Below are 19,133 nucleotides of genomic sequence, written 5' to 3'. Positions count from 1 at the left end.
AGAGGGGCCACCCAACTGTGATTGTCATTTTGGTGAGCCTCTCTATCCATAATCTGCAGGAAGGTCTGATCCTCTATAGAGAGGCCCTGTTTGTCATCATCTTTAGTTTTCTGGAACACTGTAATCCCTAGATTGTCTGTTTCAATGTTGGAATTGACTTCTTCTTTACCATATAGTGTAGAAGAGTCACAGTGTTGTGTTGACCTGCCAAAGCTTTCCTTGACAACGAAGCTGTTGTGACAGTGACTGAGAAGAGATGTGCGATCTGGCTGCATTTATGAGGCTGCAGATGGGCACGGATCTGGCTGCAATTGTGAGGCTGCAGATTGGCACTGATCTAGCTGAAAGGGTGAGGCTGCATTGATGGGCACTTATAAGGCTGCATTGATGGACACTGACCCTTATTTTGCTTCACAGTTCTTTATTTAAAATTTCCTGAAACCTCCCCCTTAAAATTAGGGTGCATGTTATACGCGTGTTCGTGTCATATGCCGATAAATACGGTACTTGCATTGCAGGTATCTCTGCAGAAAGGGAGGCCCGAAAACATGCTTATAGACTATCCTCAGCTTCCTTTTAGGAATTGTTTGAAGAGGGTTAAACTGGTCACTTGACTGATTCTGCAAGGGAAAAGCTTGACATCATCAGAGTTGAGACTCCTTGTGCATGCAGATCTGGAGAGGTTTAATATATAGTGTCCATTAGTCAGCTTCCCATACACCAGCTTTATGAGGCCTGCAGAAGAGCTGACAATCCAGGAACAGTATCAGTAAGGAAGATGCTGCCCCCCTCCAGCTATAACCTGCATAGAGCAGCCACAGCATGGAGGGATTAGGCTGCAGCGGCACAAGGACCTGTCACAGTAAGAAATAAATCCATGATAAACAGACACGGTGCAAAGGAGAACTCCATATTGTTAGGAATATTATACCATATATAATTGCTACTCAAGCTATGTAGTAATTATTTTTTTTTTAAATCGCAATTCAAACTACGGCTGCTAAAGTCTCCTAAGCGGTCAGAAAAGACAGTGTAACAGTTGTTTGATTGCTGGGTGAGAAAAGGGGTTATTACTGCTAAAGGAATACCGACACTGCAGCTTCTTACATCAGAGCACCATCCCAGCAGGTGAATAATCAAACAGACCCTGCCATACAGATGTAGAGCCCTCCTAGGTAGGTGCTTGAATGAGTGGATATAGTTTTTGGTTTCTCTGCCTAACAGGGACACAGCTCATGCTGTCTTGATGATTCATATTGATCCAATAGCCATGGATTATATTGGACAGTGGGTGTCAGATAAGATCATGGATGTCTGTACAGCCCTGGCCAATTAGAAGGGGATGTGCTCCAAGGCATGCTGGGTACCTGCATTTATATCTGAAGAGCACATGGGCTCGTAGTCCAGTCCAGTCTACCTCTAGGGAGAGAGGTCTAAGTAGGGAGGGGGCTGCTGCCTCTCCCTTGCAGAGGCAGCCTTGGGTGGGTGACCTGAGGGCCTAAAACATTGAAGTTGCAACCCCATTGGTCCTTGCGAGAGCTGACTGAGGGAGGATGTCTGCGGATCCTGTCTGGTAATACTGAGGAAGACTGATGTGTGTGCTCCAAGAGCCATGTGGGTATAGACCCCCCCCCCCCACAGGGGATCCTTGGGACTTGTGCTGTTAGATCCTCTTCTGGGTGTTAGAAGTCAGTTACTGGGTGCAAGCTAAAGGAAACACTGGCTAGTGTCTTGAAGAGGCAAGGTTCACTGAGTTCCTTCAGCTACAAAGGGACGTGTTCATCCCATACAGGTGCTTTATGGTCCTGCAGATGATCTGCGATACAGTTCTATTGAGAGAGTTGTCCTCACCTGTGAATAGTTATTTGGAGTATCCTACTAAATCCCTTCTCTTATCCAAAAAAAATGCGAAACTACAGATGTTCACAAGGAACCACTGTCATATGTGTGGACTTTAAGGGCACAGCATGAGACAGATAACAACTACATGGATTTATCCTAAAATAACATTTATTGATTTATCTAAAACCAGATCTCAATAAAATGAGGAAACTGGCCCCAAACTGAGCTCAGCTCGTACACAGGAGATCAATGTCTCCTACTAATTTTACTGATGTACATCATACATATATAAGGATAAGTTGGTATATATCATAAGGTTCGTGTAGGTATTGATATTTTCTCTGTTCACAGGTCACGCGTTTCACACAAGGCTTCTTCAGGACTATGAAGATGTACAGACAGTTTTCTCTTATAAACAGACTCGATATTAGTGTTTCATAAACATAGAACATAATCTGTATTTATGTACATCATAATAAATACAAACATGGCTTAATAGCACACGGCCTTCCTTCCAACCCCCAACAAATTAGCTTGACCTGGGGCGGACACAGGGGGGGGAAAAAAATCGGACCAAAACGTGTTATATATATATATATATATATATATATATATATATATATATATATATATATGTATATATATAGGTATCGGTCCTGATGATCCTAGGTACAAGATAAAATATATATGTGTAGTAGTGTGAGGAGTAATTACATTCTCTATTCTATATCTATTCATACAGAAAGGAGGAAGGATAATCACCTTATGAGGATAGCAGGTTGGTATACACCGGATGGAGTTTATACTCCCATAATATGTGGGTGTCTCTCTCTATAGAGGTCACCTAGGTATATGATCAAAGCCCATCTTGTTTATGACTCATAGTTAGTGTACTCTTATCTTTAATAATGTAGGTTTCAGCCTACCTGTAGGTTAGGTATATCTCTTGGATATACTTACCGCCCCTTACCTATGTAAGAAATGTCAAATGGAGGAGGAGCCTGCAGTAGTTATTTTATAATAAAGGATTTTTCAAAAATTGCGTGTGTGGTTTTATTCATTTTTGGTGGATAGGTATGGGAAATATGTTCCCGATGCTCATTTATATGGCGGGGTGGGGGGGGGGGGGTGGGATCTGGGGGCCCCTTGGTAAAAGGGGCTTTCAGATTACGAGAAGTTCCCTGCCTGCAGACCCCCACAAGCACAGGCCACGGTTGTGGGGAAGAGGCCCTTGTCCCCATCAACATGGGGACAAAGTGCTTTGGGGTGGAGTGGGGGGGGGACAGAGCTTCCCCAAAGCACCCACCTATGTTGGAGGACATGTGGCCTGGTATGGTTAAGGAGGGGGGGGCCCTCACTTGTCCCCACTTTCCTGACCTGCCGGGCTGCATGCCGGGATTAAGGGTCTGGTATGGATTTTAGGGGAGAACCCATGCTGTTTTTTTTTTATTTACATTTTGGCCCCGAAGGGCCTGGTATGGACTGGGGGGGGGGGAGGGGGACCACGCCATTTTATTTCTATTGCCGGCATTCTTTTTTTCCATTCATCTGTCAGTGGGGAAGCCCGCTGAAAGCTGATGAGTCATGGTTGGTAAGGATGCAGGTGGCCGGCTTCCCGGCTTGCTGCTTAACAACCAGCTATTTCTTCACACAGAATTCTCATCGGTTGATCGTTTTTTTTTTGACTGATCCGAATTCGAATCGTTCTGAAAAGTTGGAATTCGTTAGAAAACGAATAAACGAAACAAATTTTAACAGATTTCAACAAAATTCATTACAATTTTATTTGGAGATTTGGATACATCCGAATCTGGGAATAACCAGAAATTTGTATTCGCACCAAAACAAATTTCCCGTTTCTAACACTTAATGGCCACCCACTAACAGCTGGGCTCCCAGCCAATGCAAATGGCCGCCAATGGCAGGGCCCTCTCTCCAGGCATGGATCCTCTACATATGTGTCCCATAACACCACCCCGCTGATAGCTGGGGACTCAATGACCACTCGGGACATCCTGGAAGACTTCTGGATACCAAAGGAAGCTCCTGACATCCCGCACAGCTGCCCAGCACCAGACCCGCCCACCAATACTTCCAATAGGTAGGAAAACATCATACAAAAATGGTCCTATAAGTGAGGAGGACAAAAAAGGAATGCAGCTATTGGCTTATCCTGAACATTTATGGGGTGGGGGTCTTAAGGGGGAGGAACAAGGGCGGGGCTACCCAAAGGTATGCTGCCATGGACATCTGTCAGGAAAGCACATTATGGCCACTAGATGGAACTGACCATCATAGGAAATCCCAATTCACCATGACTGGGGGAATGCGGGTTACATTTCATCAACACATTTATAACAACCAGACCTGTAAGTGTTTTTGAAATCTTCCCGCACAAAATGTACTCAGCCAATGAAAGGTAAGGACTCCATTTTTATTTTTCTCCTGCTATCAATAGCCAACACGGGACAACACTTCATCCATGTCTTTGGTGATCTCTGATCTCCTTATGAAGTGTTTCTTACATGATGAAGATCAGCCATGGAGTATATCTGAGGTGTATATCAGGGTGAGCTTCTTCCCCACATGTCCACCAACATTCATATAGAAGATATTTCCCGCACTCAAGGCACTAATACACCTTCAGGGTTGTGTGGGACCCCTGATGTACAGAAGACAGGACTTCAGTGAGGAACATTTCCCTCACTCAGGACAGGAAAGTTCATTCTCCTCCGTGTGAGATCTCTGATGTGTGGAAAGAGAGGCCTTCTGTGAAAAACATTTCCCGTACTCAGGACAGGAATACGGCTTCTCACCCGTGTGAGATCTCTGTTTGGAAAGATCAGACTTCTGTGAAAAACATTTCCCGCACTCAGGACAGGAATACGGCTTCTTACCCGTGTGAGATCTCTGATGTGTGGAAAGATGGGACTTGTGTGCAAAACATTTCCCACACTCAGGACAGGAATATGGCTTCTCACCCGTGTGAAATTTCTGATGTGTGCAAAGAGTGGACTTCTGTGTAAAACATTTACCGCACTCAGGACAAGAATACTGCTTCTCACCTGTGTGCAATCTCTGATGTTTTAAAAGTTTAGACTTCTGTGTAAAACATTTCCCGCACTCAGGACAGGAATACGGCTTCTCACCCGTGTGAGATCTCTGATGTCTGTAAAGATGGGACTGCTGTGTAAAACATTTCCCGCACTCAGGACAGAAATACGGCTTCTCACCAGTGTGCAATCTCTGATGCTTGGAAAGAGTGGACTTCTGTGAAAAACATTTCCCGCACTCAGGACAGGAATACGGCTTCTCACCAGTGTGCGATCTCTGATGTTTGGAAAGAGCGGACGACTGTGTAAAACATTTCCCACACTCTGAACAGGAATACGGCTTCTCACCAGTGTGCGATCTCTGATGTGCGGAAAGATAGGACTTATCTGAAAAACATTTCCCGCACTCAGGACAGGAATACGGCTTCTCACCAGTGTGCGATCTCTGATGTGTGGAAAGAGTGAACTTCCGTGAAAAACATTTCCCACACTCAGGACAGGAATACGGCTTCTCACCTGTGTGCAATCTCTGATGTGTGGAAAGAGCGGACGTCTGTGTAAAACATTTCCCACACTCAGGAAAGGAATACGGCTTCTCACCGATGTGAGATCTTTTATGCACATTAAGATTGCCTTTCAAATGGAAACTCTTCCCACACTCAGCACAGGAGAACCTCTTATCTGTTATCAGGACGGCACCGTCCCTCACAGTCTGAGGTTCCTCAGGATAAGAGGAATACGATGGTCCGGCACTGTCCCTCACAGTCTGAGGCTCCTCAGGATAAGAGGAATACGATGGTCCGGCACTGTCCCTCACAGTCTGAGGTTCCTCAGGATAAGAGGAATACGATGGTCCATCTACACTGTGTGGTCCCGGATGGACATTTGAGGTAGCCGGGTTTTCTCCTGGACTATACTGTGTGATGTCATCTTCTACTTTACAGTCTGGAGACAAAGTGAGACAATCCTCTGAGGTTTTCCTCATCTCCCGTCCATCTACTAAAATAGAAATACAAAGATTATTACTAGACATCAGCAGATTGGTTCCCCTAAACCAGGACTCCGCCCACATCAGGCAGCTTTGTCTCTGAGGATCTTAGAATTCCCCCCTCAAGGTAACTAGTAAATGGGTCCTCTGATCTCCTACCAGTTCAATTCTTTATTCATGAACCTTAGTCAGAGAGTGAGGAAACAACGAGAACTGTCTTTTATAGGAGTGACAGTGATGAGGGGATTATAGGACGAGTGTCCCCTCCCCCTCTATCACTCATTGCCATCTTCCCAACACAAGAAGTCCCGCACTTCCTTATTTAGTCCATGATTTAGTCATGAATAACAGTGGGGCTGAGCCCCACCAGAGGTCAGAGAGTGAGGATGGGGGGAGAACAACCAAGATGAAGACCGGACTGATCCTGAAGACCATATATATCTCTGGGGAAGTCCAATCAGGATGCAACGCATCAGATGGGAGTGGTTCGAGGACATCATCACGTTAGGCGGAGTGCCCTCAAGTTACACTGAGACTGATGCTTGGGGGAATCTGCAGTGATTGTGTGTATTCAATGCTGGATTGCTTTTTTAACCTTGTGAGTGCTTTTCTTATCCATGTAATAAATATAACAGTGAGCACTATGGAGTCTCTTTATCTCTAGTAGCAGGAGCTGGCTACCTAAAGAGGAGGCTCCGCCTACATGTACCTGAAGGTGTGTGATTTCATGCTGGGTGTGTCCTCTTGGTATGGAGCAATGGGGTCCATCTGAAGAGGTGAGAGTACACCTGGAATTGCAGAGTGGCGCACTGTCAGCTTATTCTCCGTGACACCAGAAGGGTGGATTTGTGGCTCATTCAGGTTTACTGTGGATTGTAAAACTGTTTGCGACTGTTCACCAGTGTGCGTGTCTTTTCATGTCTTTTCTTCAAGTTTTTGTGTGTTTGTGTGTAACAGTGTGTGCATTGTATAGATAGAATATACACGGCTCAATAAAATGAAAGGAACACAGTGACTTGGGTGTGAGACTATACAGACATATCCCTCCACCCGGCACAGCCAGCAAATAACATAGCAAGTAACCCCGGGAGAATTCTTCTGTCAGAGATCTTGCTAGACCTGGGCATGGGGCAGAAGACCCAAGGTACATACCCCAGGGGTCTAGGCTGAGCAACGTCTATGGTGAACATCAACATTTTACTGCCAGCTGAACCCCAGAATCTTCATAAATCCAGTCTAGAGACATAAATTGTGTCTGCAGCACAGAGAAGGAAGATTATCCGAGAGAAATACAGGAATACAGGATGGGGAACACAGCTCGGGAAAGTGACCAGGGGATTACAGGCTGATATCACCCAGTCCCCGTCCTACTCTGGACCAATCTGTGAGCAGTATGGGTGGAGGAATGTTTTTAGTGTTAATGACCGACCTGTGCTAATCTCTGTAGGAGTGTCCTCCTCTATAAATGTCCCCATTATTCCATCCTCCTCCATAGACTGCTGATCATCCCTCACATACGTCTCTTCTTCTTCTGATTTAACCTCAAATTCTATATCGATTGCATCTCCACTCTAAACCAAGAAAATGAGAGAGTGAATATCATCTGGAAGATATAAGCTTACATAAAAAACACACACATCCCCTCCACAAGTCCATGTTCTAGATACTCCATTCCACCAACCTTGTAACATTGAGGGATGGTGTGACCTTCCTGGGTGGAATCCCGGGAATACAGAGGACGGGGACATCTCTCTGGGGGGTTTCTGTAGCTGGGTGACTCCACCATGGTGTCCTGGTACAGATCTTTGTGTACTTCCTCTATGACCCCATCCTCATCATCCTCTTTTATTTCGTCTTTAACCTCAACTTTAGAATCTCTCAGGTTTCCACTCTGAATATATAATAAAAATGACATCAATGGTAACAATGCAGATAATGTACAGATCCTAATGATACTATCAGTGATTGTTCCTCATCTACCTGATGATGGTGGGGGATGGTGTGACCTTCCTGTGTGGAATCCTGGTAATACAGAGGACGGGGACATCTCTCTGGTGGGTTCCCATGACTGGAACCATCTGTAGGAAACACACACACACTGTCAGGGACCATAAACCAGGTGAAGACAGAAAGTACAGTTAAAAAAAAAAAAAAAAAAAAAAAAAATCACACCTTTAATGAAATAGAAAAAAAATAACAGTTCAGGAATGCAGTCAAAAACGGAAGGCGGGATTTGTATGCCAGAGCAGGTAATCAGAGGAGCCGGGGTCAAGAAGCCAGAAGTCAGCATAGTCGGAAGCAAATATCAGGAACAGGAATAGGAAGAGAAGTCAGCCAGGGCAAGTAACACACAGGAACACACTGGAGATCATAGACCAAGCAAGGGCAAGGAGGAAATGAGCTCAGCTGCTTCAAAAGCAAAAAAGGGGCTGGCTTTAGGCTGGACTAATGAGGCAGGAAATGGTAACCAGGTGAGTCATTGTGGTAACAAGCGGCTGGTAGTTACCCGACAGCTAAGCAGCTTCTGAACACTGAAAGAAAAGAGCAGCTCGCTAACTATCAGGAGCCTAGCCCTGACAGTACCCTCTTCCCCAACAATCCCTCCCCTTTGGGGGTGCACAAGACTTGAGGGGAATATGTATATGGAAAGCCTGGAACAGTGCAGGAGCATTTACGTCCGAGGATGAGACCCAAGAGCGTTCCCCTGGACCGTATAGCGTATATGTCCACTAAACCTACGGGAGTTAATGATAGATTGTATCTCATATTCCACATGGTTGTCAACCTTAAGCGGGCGAGGGCGTGGTACTGAGGTGGTATAGCAAAAACACGTAAGGGAACATGGAATACGTTGTAAATACGAACGTTGGAAGGAAGATCTAATGTGTAGGCCACTGGGTTAACCTTACCGTCTCCCCAACTTAGTAGTAGGATGCAGGTAGGCGTCGGTGGTCAGCATGGTTTGTAACTCTCTCTGGAGTGTTGCAAGGATTCTGGGACCTGCACCCAAGTGGAACAGATTTCCTGAAGATTTTGCTCTAACGCAGAAATGCCTTGTGGAACAGATGTATCAGGCAACATGGATGGCTGGAACTCATAGTTCACCTTAAACTGAGATAATCAGGAGGCAGCATTGATGGTGCTATTGTAAGCAAACTCCACCCAAGGTAACAGGTCCCATCAGTTGTTATGGTGGTCAGAAATATAGCAATGTAAGAACTGCTTCAAGGCTTGGTCGGCCCATTCTGCGGCCCCATTGGACTGTGGGTGATATGCCGAGGAGAAAGAAAGTGGAACTCCCAACTGTGTACAAAAGACTCCCCAAAACTTGGACACCAACTGGCTACCCCTGTCCGAGATGATAACTTTAGGTAACCCATGTAACTGAAAGAACTCTCCAGTGAAAATGAATGCCAGTTCCTTGGACACAGGCAACTTCTTTAGCCGAATGCAATGTGACATTTTGAAAAACGGTCAACCACCATAAGAATAACTGTGTTGCTATGGGAGTTGCGTAAATCCATAATAAAATCAATAGACAAGTGGATCCAAGGCCTCTCTTCTCTGTGTATGGGTTGAAGGAGGCCCACTGGAAGGTGTCGTGGTGTTTTATTCTGAGCACACAAAGGACAAGCGGCTACAAAGCTGGTTTCATGAGCACGGAGACTAGGCCATCAGCATTGTTGAGACTAAAGCCCCGTACACACGTACCGATTGTCGGCTGTAAATATTCGGCCGACGACCGATCGGCCGACTGTAGGCTTGTTAGTATGATGCTTCCGACAGCGCATTTTCGGCCGAACAGAATCTGTTGTGCAGGCATTAAAATTTTTGTTGGCCAACACCAGAATGGCCGATTGTTCGCTAGTCAGTACAGATTTCGGCCGACAGACAGCAGATTAGCAAGACTGAGCATGCTCAGAAAAGAAAAAAGACAAGGAAAGTTAACCATCACATGACATCACTTCTGCAGTCGGCTGTTGTTGGCCGACAAAATTAGTGTGCAGTCTTTTGCAGTTTTCAACAAACACGACAGCCCTGGACAAAAGACGACCGATCGTTCGGCCGACGATCAGTACGTGTGTACGGGGCTATAGGCCTTAGGTCTCAACAATATGTCCATACACCATTGATTTTTTCCTGGGTGCCCAGCTGTCTTAGGTGAATGGTAGGTCTGGAGGAAAATGGTGCAGGGATTCTCGGGGACAATGCAGCAGTCATGAGGTTTTCTAGGAGGAGAATGGATCTGAGAGGGCATCATTCTCTCACCCAAAGGTGAAGTGAGACTAGAAAAAAATAGCCAAAATGCAGTCCGAAGGTATCACAGGAGTGGGAACAGACTCCATTTTGGAAGAGGAGGAAAACTGCGGCAATAAGACATCTGCTCTTATATTCTTTGTATCAGGTATGAATGAGACTATGTAATTGAAGCTTGACAGAAAAAGGTCCTACTGAGCCCTTCCAGGAGATAAACGTCTAGCTTCAGACAAGAATGAAAGATTCTTATGGTCAGTTAAAATGAGGACCAGCACAGTACTACCCTTGATGAGATGCCTCCCTTCTTTAAGAGTTAAAATTATGGCTGATAATTCTCTATCCCCAGTTTCAGAATTTCATTCTGCTAGAGACAATTTTTTAGAAAAGTAGCCACAAGGATGGATAGAACTCTCAGGGGTAGGAGGTTGAGACAGGAAAGCGCCTACTCCAGTCTCAGACGCATCAACTTCAAGAATGACGGGTAACATGGGATTGGGATGTTCCAGCACTGGAGCTGAAGCAAAAGTGGCCTTGAAGGATTCAAAGGCTTTAATGGATTCCGGGGACCAATTCTGTGGGTTGCCCTCTTTTCTGGTCATACAGTATCAATGAAGGGGTTTGTCCAGAAAAGAGAAGTTTCTCATAAATTTCTGATAATAATTGACAAAGCCAAGAAAATGTTGTAGAGCACGTAGACCTATGGGCCGAAGCCACTTTAAGACTGCAGATGGCTTCTCTAGGTCCATGGATAACCTGGCAGCACAAATTACATAACCCAAAAATTGAACCTGTTCATGGAACTCGCACTTTTCCAACTTGCAATAGAGGTTGCTTTCTCTCAACCTCTGTAGCACACGGTAGAGAGACATCTGTGTGGAGGTTCTCTAAGGATTTGGAATATATGAAAATATCACCCAGGTAAATTACCACACATTATGGCAGCATATCTCAGAGGACATTGTTAACAAAGTCCTGGAAAACTGCAGGAGCGTTGCAGAGACCAAAAGGGCATTACGGGGTATTCATAGTGTCCGGTCCTAATATTAAATTTCTATTAGTGGCCCTCATTAATCTTCACAAGATTGTATGTCCCTCGCAAATCGAGCTTAGTGAAGACCTTTGTTCCCTTGAGGCAGTCAAATAATTCAGTTATCAATGGGATTGGATAAGTATTTTTAACAGTAATGTGAATGAGACCCCCTATAATCGATACAGAGACTCAGTTCACCACTCTTTTCTTTCCCCACAAAGAAAAAAAGTCGGCACTGGAAGGAGAAGAGGATTTGCGGGTGAACCCCTGGGATAGTTAAATCGCAGCATACTTCTCCATTGCCTTCTCCTCTGAGACAGACAGCAGGTAAACCCGGCCATGAGAAGGAATGGCACCGGGGTTGAAGGTCAACTGTGCACTCAAAAGGCCGATGTGCCAAAATAGCGGCCTGACCTTTGTCAAAGACATCACAGAATTCATGGTACTCTTCTGGCAATAAAGAGACTGAAGACGTGCACATGATCCTAATCATCAGTGCATTGTGGGGACCATGACAAAACCTCAGCATTACGGCAATTAAAAGAGGGATTGGGCCTCTGTAACCAAGGATAACCAATGACAACTGGGTAAGGAAATCACTAGGAATTCACTAGGAAATCACTAGGAATTCGAATTATCTCATGGAGAAGAGCCCCTACACCCATGGTCAATGGAGTGGTTTCATGGGTCACATGGGCAGGCTGTAGAGGTCTCCCATCAAAAGCCTCAATGGTAAGTGGGGAGGCACGAGGCTGCAGTGGTATTGAGTGCTTCAACAGAAAGCGCAGTTAAAATCACACCTTTAAGTAAATAGCAAAAATAACAGTTCAGGAACGTAGTCTAAACCAGAAGCCGGGGTTTGGATGCCAGAAAAGGTAATCAGAGGAGCAAGGATCAGGAAACCATAAGTCAGTGAAGTCAGGCGAAACAAATCAGGAACAGGTATCGGAAGAGAAGTCAACCACGGCAAGTCATACACAGGAACACACTGGAGAGCATGGACCATGCAAGGGCAAGGAGGAAATGAGCTAAGCTACTTAAATAGCAAAATAGGGCTGGCTGTAGGCTGGACTAATGAGGCAGGTAATGGTAACCCAGGGAGTCACTGTGGGAACGTGCGGCTGGTAATTAATCGACAGCTAAGCAACTTCTGAGCTCTGAAAGAAAAGAGCTGCAGGAGCCCAGCCCTGACACACACTGACTGAATACATTGTTTCTATGTGTTCATCAGATGATGGGGGATCTAGGTGGAGCCTCCGTACTGCTCTCTCCTTTACAATAAAGTCTCCTCTTACCCGGTGATGTGAGGGGCGGCTGATTCTCCATCATGACGTCCTTGTAGAAATCCTTGTGTCCTTCTAAATACTCCCACTCCTCCATGGAGAAATAGACAGTGACATCCTGACACCTTATAGGAACCTGACACACACAATGATACAGTCACCATCCAGACACATCCCTTGTCTGTTACTGGAAAATGTCCCAGAATTCCCAGCACCGTTCACCTCTCCTGTCAGCAGCTCCATCAGCTTCTTGGTGGCTTCTAGAATCTTCTGCATGTTGTGTCTCTCAGGTTTTAGGGAGTCACATGGAGGCACTGTGATGGTCATATGATCACCTGACTTCAGGAGAGGAAATCTCTGTATTGAAGAACCAATAAGAATATCATGTTAGAAACCCCAAATCCTCCTCACCTCTCCGGTCAGGTCTGTGTTTTATCAATAGAGATAAGAGTGATGTCATGTGACCTCCCAGAATCCTCCTCACCTCTCCGGTCAGCAGGTAGATGATCTCCAGGGTGAGGTTTAGTATCTTCTCAGTCATGTGACTCTGGTCCTCCTCCATCCTCATTCGTTCTGTCACTCGATCTATACAGGTTTTTGTCTAGACAGGTAAGGATGTTCTGACCCTGAAGGGGTTAATCTAGGTTTCCACACTATATATGTGTGTATCATCATCTGCTGGAGATAAAAGAGGTCACAGTGACTATGGAGGAAGAGGACGGACATGACGGGGGGGGGGGGGTTAATGGGTGTAAATAGAAAATAAGATCTTATTACCTCCTCTGCTGCCTCTTCCAGCAACGTCTCCTCTCTACTTCCTCCCAACTCACCTCTCACCCGGAACTTCCTATTTATACCTGACATCACTTCCTGTCTTCCATAGAGACTTCCTGTCTGGGTAGAAGTGAGATTACCATCTTGTGGAGCTCAGAGGAACTGCAGCCCCGAGAAACGTCTCATAGTGTGAACACGGCCTTGTGCTGTGTGTGTATATACTGTATATCTTTATAGGTGGGATCATCTCCGCTCCCACCAAGGGGGAGAGAAATATATTACTGCCTAATACCATCACACGCTCATCCCCCCTTTCCTGGCCAGGCAGGCTGCATTCTCGGATTAACAGTTTGGAGTTTATTTCCTGGTTGATCTCACGCATCCTCCAATGACAACCCATATGTCTAAGCTAATGAAGGCCACAACAAGCAAATAGGATACTCATTATCAGGGCAAGGAGAATAGGTGCAGGAACTTCCAATTTCTCTGCCCCTACCCACCTCTGAGCATCATTCCTTGGTTCCACCCCCTACCCACCTCTGAGCGTCATTCCTTAGTTCCACCCCCTATGCACCTCCAAGCACCATTCTTTGGTTCCACCCCCTACCCACCTCCGAGCACCATTCCTTGGTTCCACCTTCTACCCACCTCCCAGTACCATTCCTTTGTTCCACCCTCTACCCACCTCCGAGCACCTGGATAGGCCTCCTACTGAGGCCATTGAAATTGACCGGGTTCATAGGGTCCGTGCGCCTTTTTCCAGACCTCTCCCGTCTGACACTGAGGATGAGGGTGAACCCCTTACTGGAGATTATACCCAATGTAGGGACCACCTATCACTGGGGTCAGCCGTTTCATCTTATTGTACTCAGAGGTGTTCACTCTTTTGCTCTCCACTGGCCGGAGCAACTATCGGATCTTTTCTCCTTCTTGGATACCCCTGCAGCATCTATTCCTGGCTGGTTTCCCAATTCCTGGAGTCAAAACACCCCCGGTCAGGCCTTTCCGAGGTCCCAACATCAGCAAAGACGGCGGTCCGGATCTGTGATGCAGCAGGGTTCGGCAGATACCTCTGCCTCTCACGAACCCTACCACAGCCCCTGGAGGCTCCCTGAATTCCCTTTTTGGATTTGGTTTTTGACATTTTTCTGCTGCACTTGCTTCCCCCCCCCCCCTCCCCACCATTTTTTCTTTTAGGTGTTTCACTCACAGTATTTTGTCACATATTTATGTTCGGGGCATTTCACTAAAAAACACATTTTTGTGTAATGGTTCACAGTACTTATCACTTTTTAAGCACTGAGTCACTTTCATCGTGTTTTAAAGGAGGATTTTCATGGATTGAAATTTTTATTTTATTTTTTGTGCTTCACATAGTTGTTCACAATGTCACTTATACACCTTTAAAAACTTTTTTTTAGCATATGTTATTTAAACAATATTAATTATTTACTTTTATTCACACGAGGTTAATAATGTCACTCTCCCCTTTTCTTGGATGTGTGGGTTTATTTTTTTTGTCCCCATGGTTCTCTTGAAGGGTTGCTGTGGGGCAGGGGGGTTGGGGGTGGGTGGTAGTGGCTAATGTAGGTATTGTCTTTAGTATGTTTCTTGTCTTTTGCTGGCATTTGTTGCTATTTCATATATTTATCTACTAGTTTATGGCGGCTTAGTACCTCGAGGTTCCAGTCTGTGGGATGTTAGTTTTGTGGCTAGAGACCGCGGGACACGCCTCCTGTCACTCTCACAGAGTCAAACTCCATTTCCCCATACTAGGTAGTGCCTGGTTGCGCTAGGTTTATTTTGACCAAATTTAGATATTATCCCGACATATTGTCTTTGTTTGTCGGTGGTCTTCTCTTTCACATTCTCTTTTTCTTCCGGAGTACTTTTATCTCTTACTTTCCCAGCTCCTGGGTCCTGGCCTGGTAATCTTTTGCCACTCCTCTGTTCCCTACCATCTTCCTCCCCTTTTCTTTTTCTTCTTGCTGTGCCTCCCCCCTCCTTTTTCTCTCCTGCTCCCTCTCCTCTTCTTTTTCCCCCGCCCGTTTTGTCCTCTTTTTGCTTTCTTCCTCTTTCTCTTCCATTTCCTTCCCTTTCCCCTGGGCCGGGGTGGGGTTGCTTTGGCTGTCATGCCTCCCCGAGAGCACCAGGGACCCGTAGGTTATACATTGACCTCACTGAATGTGAGGAGGATGTCCACTCCGGAGAAACGCGCCCGGTTGCTATCCAATTTACGCCGTAGCCGCTCTCACTTTGCATTTCTACAGGAGACCTATTTTCGCCTAGACTCTATTCCCAGGCTCTATAATCGGGATTTCCCCTGGGTGTATCATGCCCCTTCTCCAATTTCAAAATCTAAAGGGGAGAGTATAGTAACTTCTAAATGTATAGCCTGGTCTTTCATAGCTGCGCAGGATGACCCCCTCGGCAGAAATCTTTTGGTGAAGGGGAAGATGGGCCAATTGACCATCACTTTGTTAAATGTGTACTTGCCTAATACTGACCACTTGTCTTTGTCTTGCAGCGTTTGACTCCAGCTGTGCTGGGCTTTCGTGCGGGCTTCCTTGTCATGGGCGGGGACTTTAACTTTGCCCCCAAACCACTCCTTGATACTTCCCGCGGGTCCTCTCACGTGGCACATGCAGGCTGAAAAAGGAACTTTCCCTCCTCGACCTTGTGGACCCCTGGCGCGTGATGCACCCAGGTGAGCGAGACTACACCTATTATTCTGCGATGCATAATGTTTACACAAAAATTGACTTCTTCATGGTCCCCCCAAAGGATCTCCCCTTGGTCACCTCCGCCCAAATTGGATCCTTCTCCTTTTCAGATCATGCTCCCATACACATGCTGATCAACTGGGACTCTAGACCGGGTAGGCCGCTCACTTGGCGTCTTAATTAGTCGCCCCTGCAGCTCCCTGATATACGGAATGAACTGGACGAGGTTCTATCTAACTATTTTACAGAAAATTCAGACATATCTCTTTCACCACCGATTATTTAAGAGGCTCACAAATGTGTGATACGGGGGGCTCTATTTAGAGCCGGATCGTGACGAAAGAGGGAGAGGGAGGGGGTGATTGAGGCTTTGCTCACCCGTATTGGGGAGCTGAGCATGAAACACAAGCATTCCCTTGCGTCCGAAAATCTGTCCCCCCTGACTCGAGCTAGGGAGGAATTGAACAACATACTCTTCCAGAAAGTGATGGGGGGCATGGCTTGGGCCAGACGACATTTCTATGAATTCTCAGACAGGCCGGGGACAATGCTGGCTCGTGCCCTTCGGGGTCTGAGAAAGCGCACCTTCATCTCACAAATTTCAACATCAGGTGGTCGGAAGGTCCATTCTTCGTCCGCCATCGCAGGGGAATTTTATTCATATTACCGGGCCCTATACAATCTTCCCTCTCCCAATTCACCATCCCTTGGATTAGATGGTCAAGGTGGGGCGGAGGAATACATCCAGTCTTCTGGTATGCCCTCCCTTACGCGGACGCAGAGCCTTGCCCTTGAGGGTGAAATTACGGAGGAGGAATTGGCGGCGGCGTTGGCTCAGGCGAATCCTCATAAGGCTCCTGGCCCCGACGGGCTTACTCTGCCCTATTATAGGACATTTGCTGCCCATCTTTGCCAACCCTTACTCTCCTTTTTCAATGCGCTCCGCGACGGTACTGCGATGCCCCCGGACTCCCTGAAGGGAATATATCACTCTCATTTATAAGGATGGCAAGGACCCAATGGCTTGCGGGAGTTATAGTCCTATTGCCCTCCTTAATACCAATCTTAAACTCTTTGCCAAGGTGCTGGCCAATCGACTCCTGCCCCTTATCCCCCAATTAGTCCACTACGATCAGGTAGGCTTTATTCCATCCCGGGAGGCTAGAGACAATACGACACGGGTGATCGATTTAATCTCTGCCGCCCAGACCTCCCGCCTGCCACTGGTGCTATTGTCCACAGATGCGGAGAAGGTTTTTGACAGGGTGGCCTGGGACTTTATCCGGGCCACCCTGTCGCATATTGGTCTTGGACCTCAGATGATTCATTGGATTCTGGCCCTATATTCTTCTCCGTCCTCCGCGGTGTGGGTTAACGACTGGCAGTCCGATTTTTTCCCTATTTCCAACGGCACTCGACAGGGGTGTCCGTTGTCAGCCCTCATCTTTGTCCTCACCTTGGAACCTTTTTTGTGTTCGGTCCGTGCTAATCAGGACATAACGGGGCGGCAGAGAGCTGGGAGTCATCATAAAGTTGCCGCCTATGCGGATGATCTAATCTTATTCATTTCCAATCCGACCTCGTCGTTGCCCACCATACTCCAGGCCCTGGACCATTATGGTCGCCTCTCTAACTACAAAATCAACCTCGCAAAGTCCGCGGCGCTCAATGTCTCAGTCCCGGATGCAGCCGCAGGTACGTTACGGACTTCCTTTCCTCTACAGTGGGTGTCTAGCTCCCTTAAATATCTAGGGGTGCATGTTACGGCGGATCCCCTCGACCTCTTCCAGTTCAATTTCCCCCCATTGCTAGGGGTAATTAAGGCAGACCTTCGTGCTTGTCAGCCATTGACACTCTCCTAGTTTGGTCAATGTAATGCGCTCAAAATGAATGTCCTGCCTCGTTTACTTTATGTAATCCAGGCTCTTCCGATCGGAATTCCTCTCTCTTTCTTCAAGCAGGTCAAGGAAGCATTTAGATCTTTTGTGTGGGCCTCCAGGTCTCCCAGAATCAAGCTTTCGACACTCGCTCTGCCTAAGATCAAGGGGGTGGGGTGGGGTAGCCGGACCCCCTACGGTAATTTAGGGCGTCCTATCTGGTGTGGATCCTCAATTGGCACTGTCACATGGAGGCCAAGCAGTGGGTGAGTCTCGAACGTGAGGTGATGGGTTAGGTGCTGCCTCTAGGCCCATGGTCCCCCCTGCTATTACTGACCCATTTGCCGGTCACCCGGTTATTGGTACTACTCTTCGGGAGGCCAGAATGGTAGAGCCATACTCAAGGGTGGCCCCCTTGCCCTCCCCCTTATTGCCTATCTTGGACAACCCCAAGTTCAAACCCGGGCTGTACGAGTGCCCGTGTGCGGAGTTTAGCCTGGTCTGGTAGGATGCACCTCAGGGATATCTGATCGGGAGGCGACATCCCATCTCTCATTGAGATCTTTCGCTGGTCTCTGCATACCCTCGACCCCCTCAGTGTGAATCAGATTTGCCACTTCCTCCTTTCTCTCCACCAGCCGGAGATCGCCCCTCGGCCGTTGATGCCGTTCAAAGCCTTGTGCAAGAGGGGTGACCCTTCTAGACACTCCCTGTCTTTTATGTACACTCTTCTCTCTGACGCGATAGAGGGTCTTCATTTGCCCTTCTTCCATCAATAGGAGCGTGACTTGGGTATCTCGTTTTCCCCTACACAGGCTGATAAGATATTGAGACTGATTAACAAGGCCTCCATGGCGAATAAATACCAGGAAGTGGGATATAAGATCCTGACAAGATGGTACAGAGTTCCATCTGTGCTTCATAAGATGGATGCCGGGACCCCGGATTGTTGCTGGAGATGCGGCGCCAAGGGGGGAATGATGATACACATCTTTTGGGCTTGTACCCTACTTAGGGGCTTTTGGGACAAAGTCACATCGGTCGTCAGGCAGCTGACTTCGGTTGAGGTGAGAGATGACCCTGCGCTTTGTTTATTGCATTTGACGCAGTGCTCGGTGCGGAAGTATAAAAAAATCTTTGACTATTCAGCTTCTCAACGCTGCAAAAGCTTCTATTCCTGCTATGTGGTGGCAGACTCAACCTCCCATGCCTTCCCTGTGGTTTTCTAAAATTAATAAAATCCAACAAATGGAGCATCTGACGGCCACCATTAAAAATACTGAAGAAACCACTAGGATCTGTGGAG

At 46.7% G+C, this 19,133-nt stretch overlaps 2 protein-coding genes across 2 annotated transcripts in view; one reads left to right on the top strand and one right to left on the bottom strand.

The window, feature by feature from the left end:
- The window catches only part of LOC309564465 (uncharacterized protein), a gene marked incomplete at both ends in the record, with an annotated part of 1,172,539 nt that overhangs the window by 829,802 nt on the left and 323,604 nt on the right, over positions 1 to 19,133 (top strand).
- Positions 566 to 16,592, bottom strand: LOC309564083 (uncharacterized protein; the record flags this gene model as incomplete). The annotated part of the gene is made up of 6 exons (XM_082268711.1): positions 566 to 620; positions 4,634 to 5,391; positions 5,758 to 5,894; positions 7,313 to 7,454; positions 7,565 to 7,749; positions 16,547 to 16,592. The coding sequence occupies 6 exons, from the start codon at positions 16,590 to 16,592 to the stop codon at positions 566 to 568; spliced, it is 1,323 nt and encodes a 440-aa protein (XP_082124837.1).

Source organism: Pelophylax lessonae (assembly GCF_965119305.1).
Source record: "Pelophylax lessonae genome assembly, chromosome: 9".
Taxonomy (NCBI): domain Eukaryota; kingdom Metazoa; phylum Chordata; class Amphibia; order Anura; family Ranidae; genus Pelophylax; species Pelophylax lessonae.
This window is presented reverse-complemented; position numbering and strand designations above follow the sequence as displayed.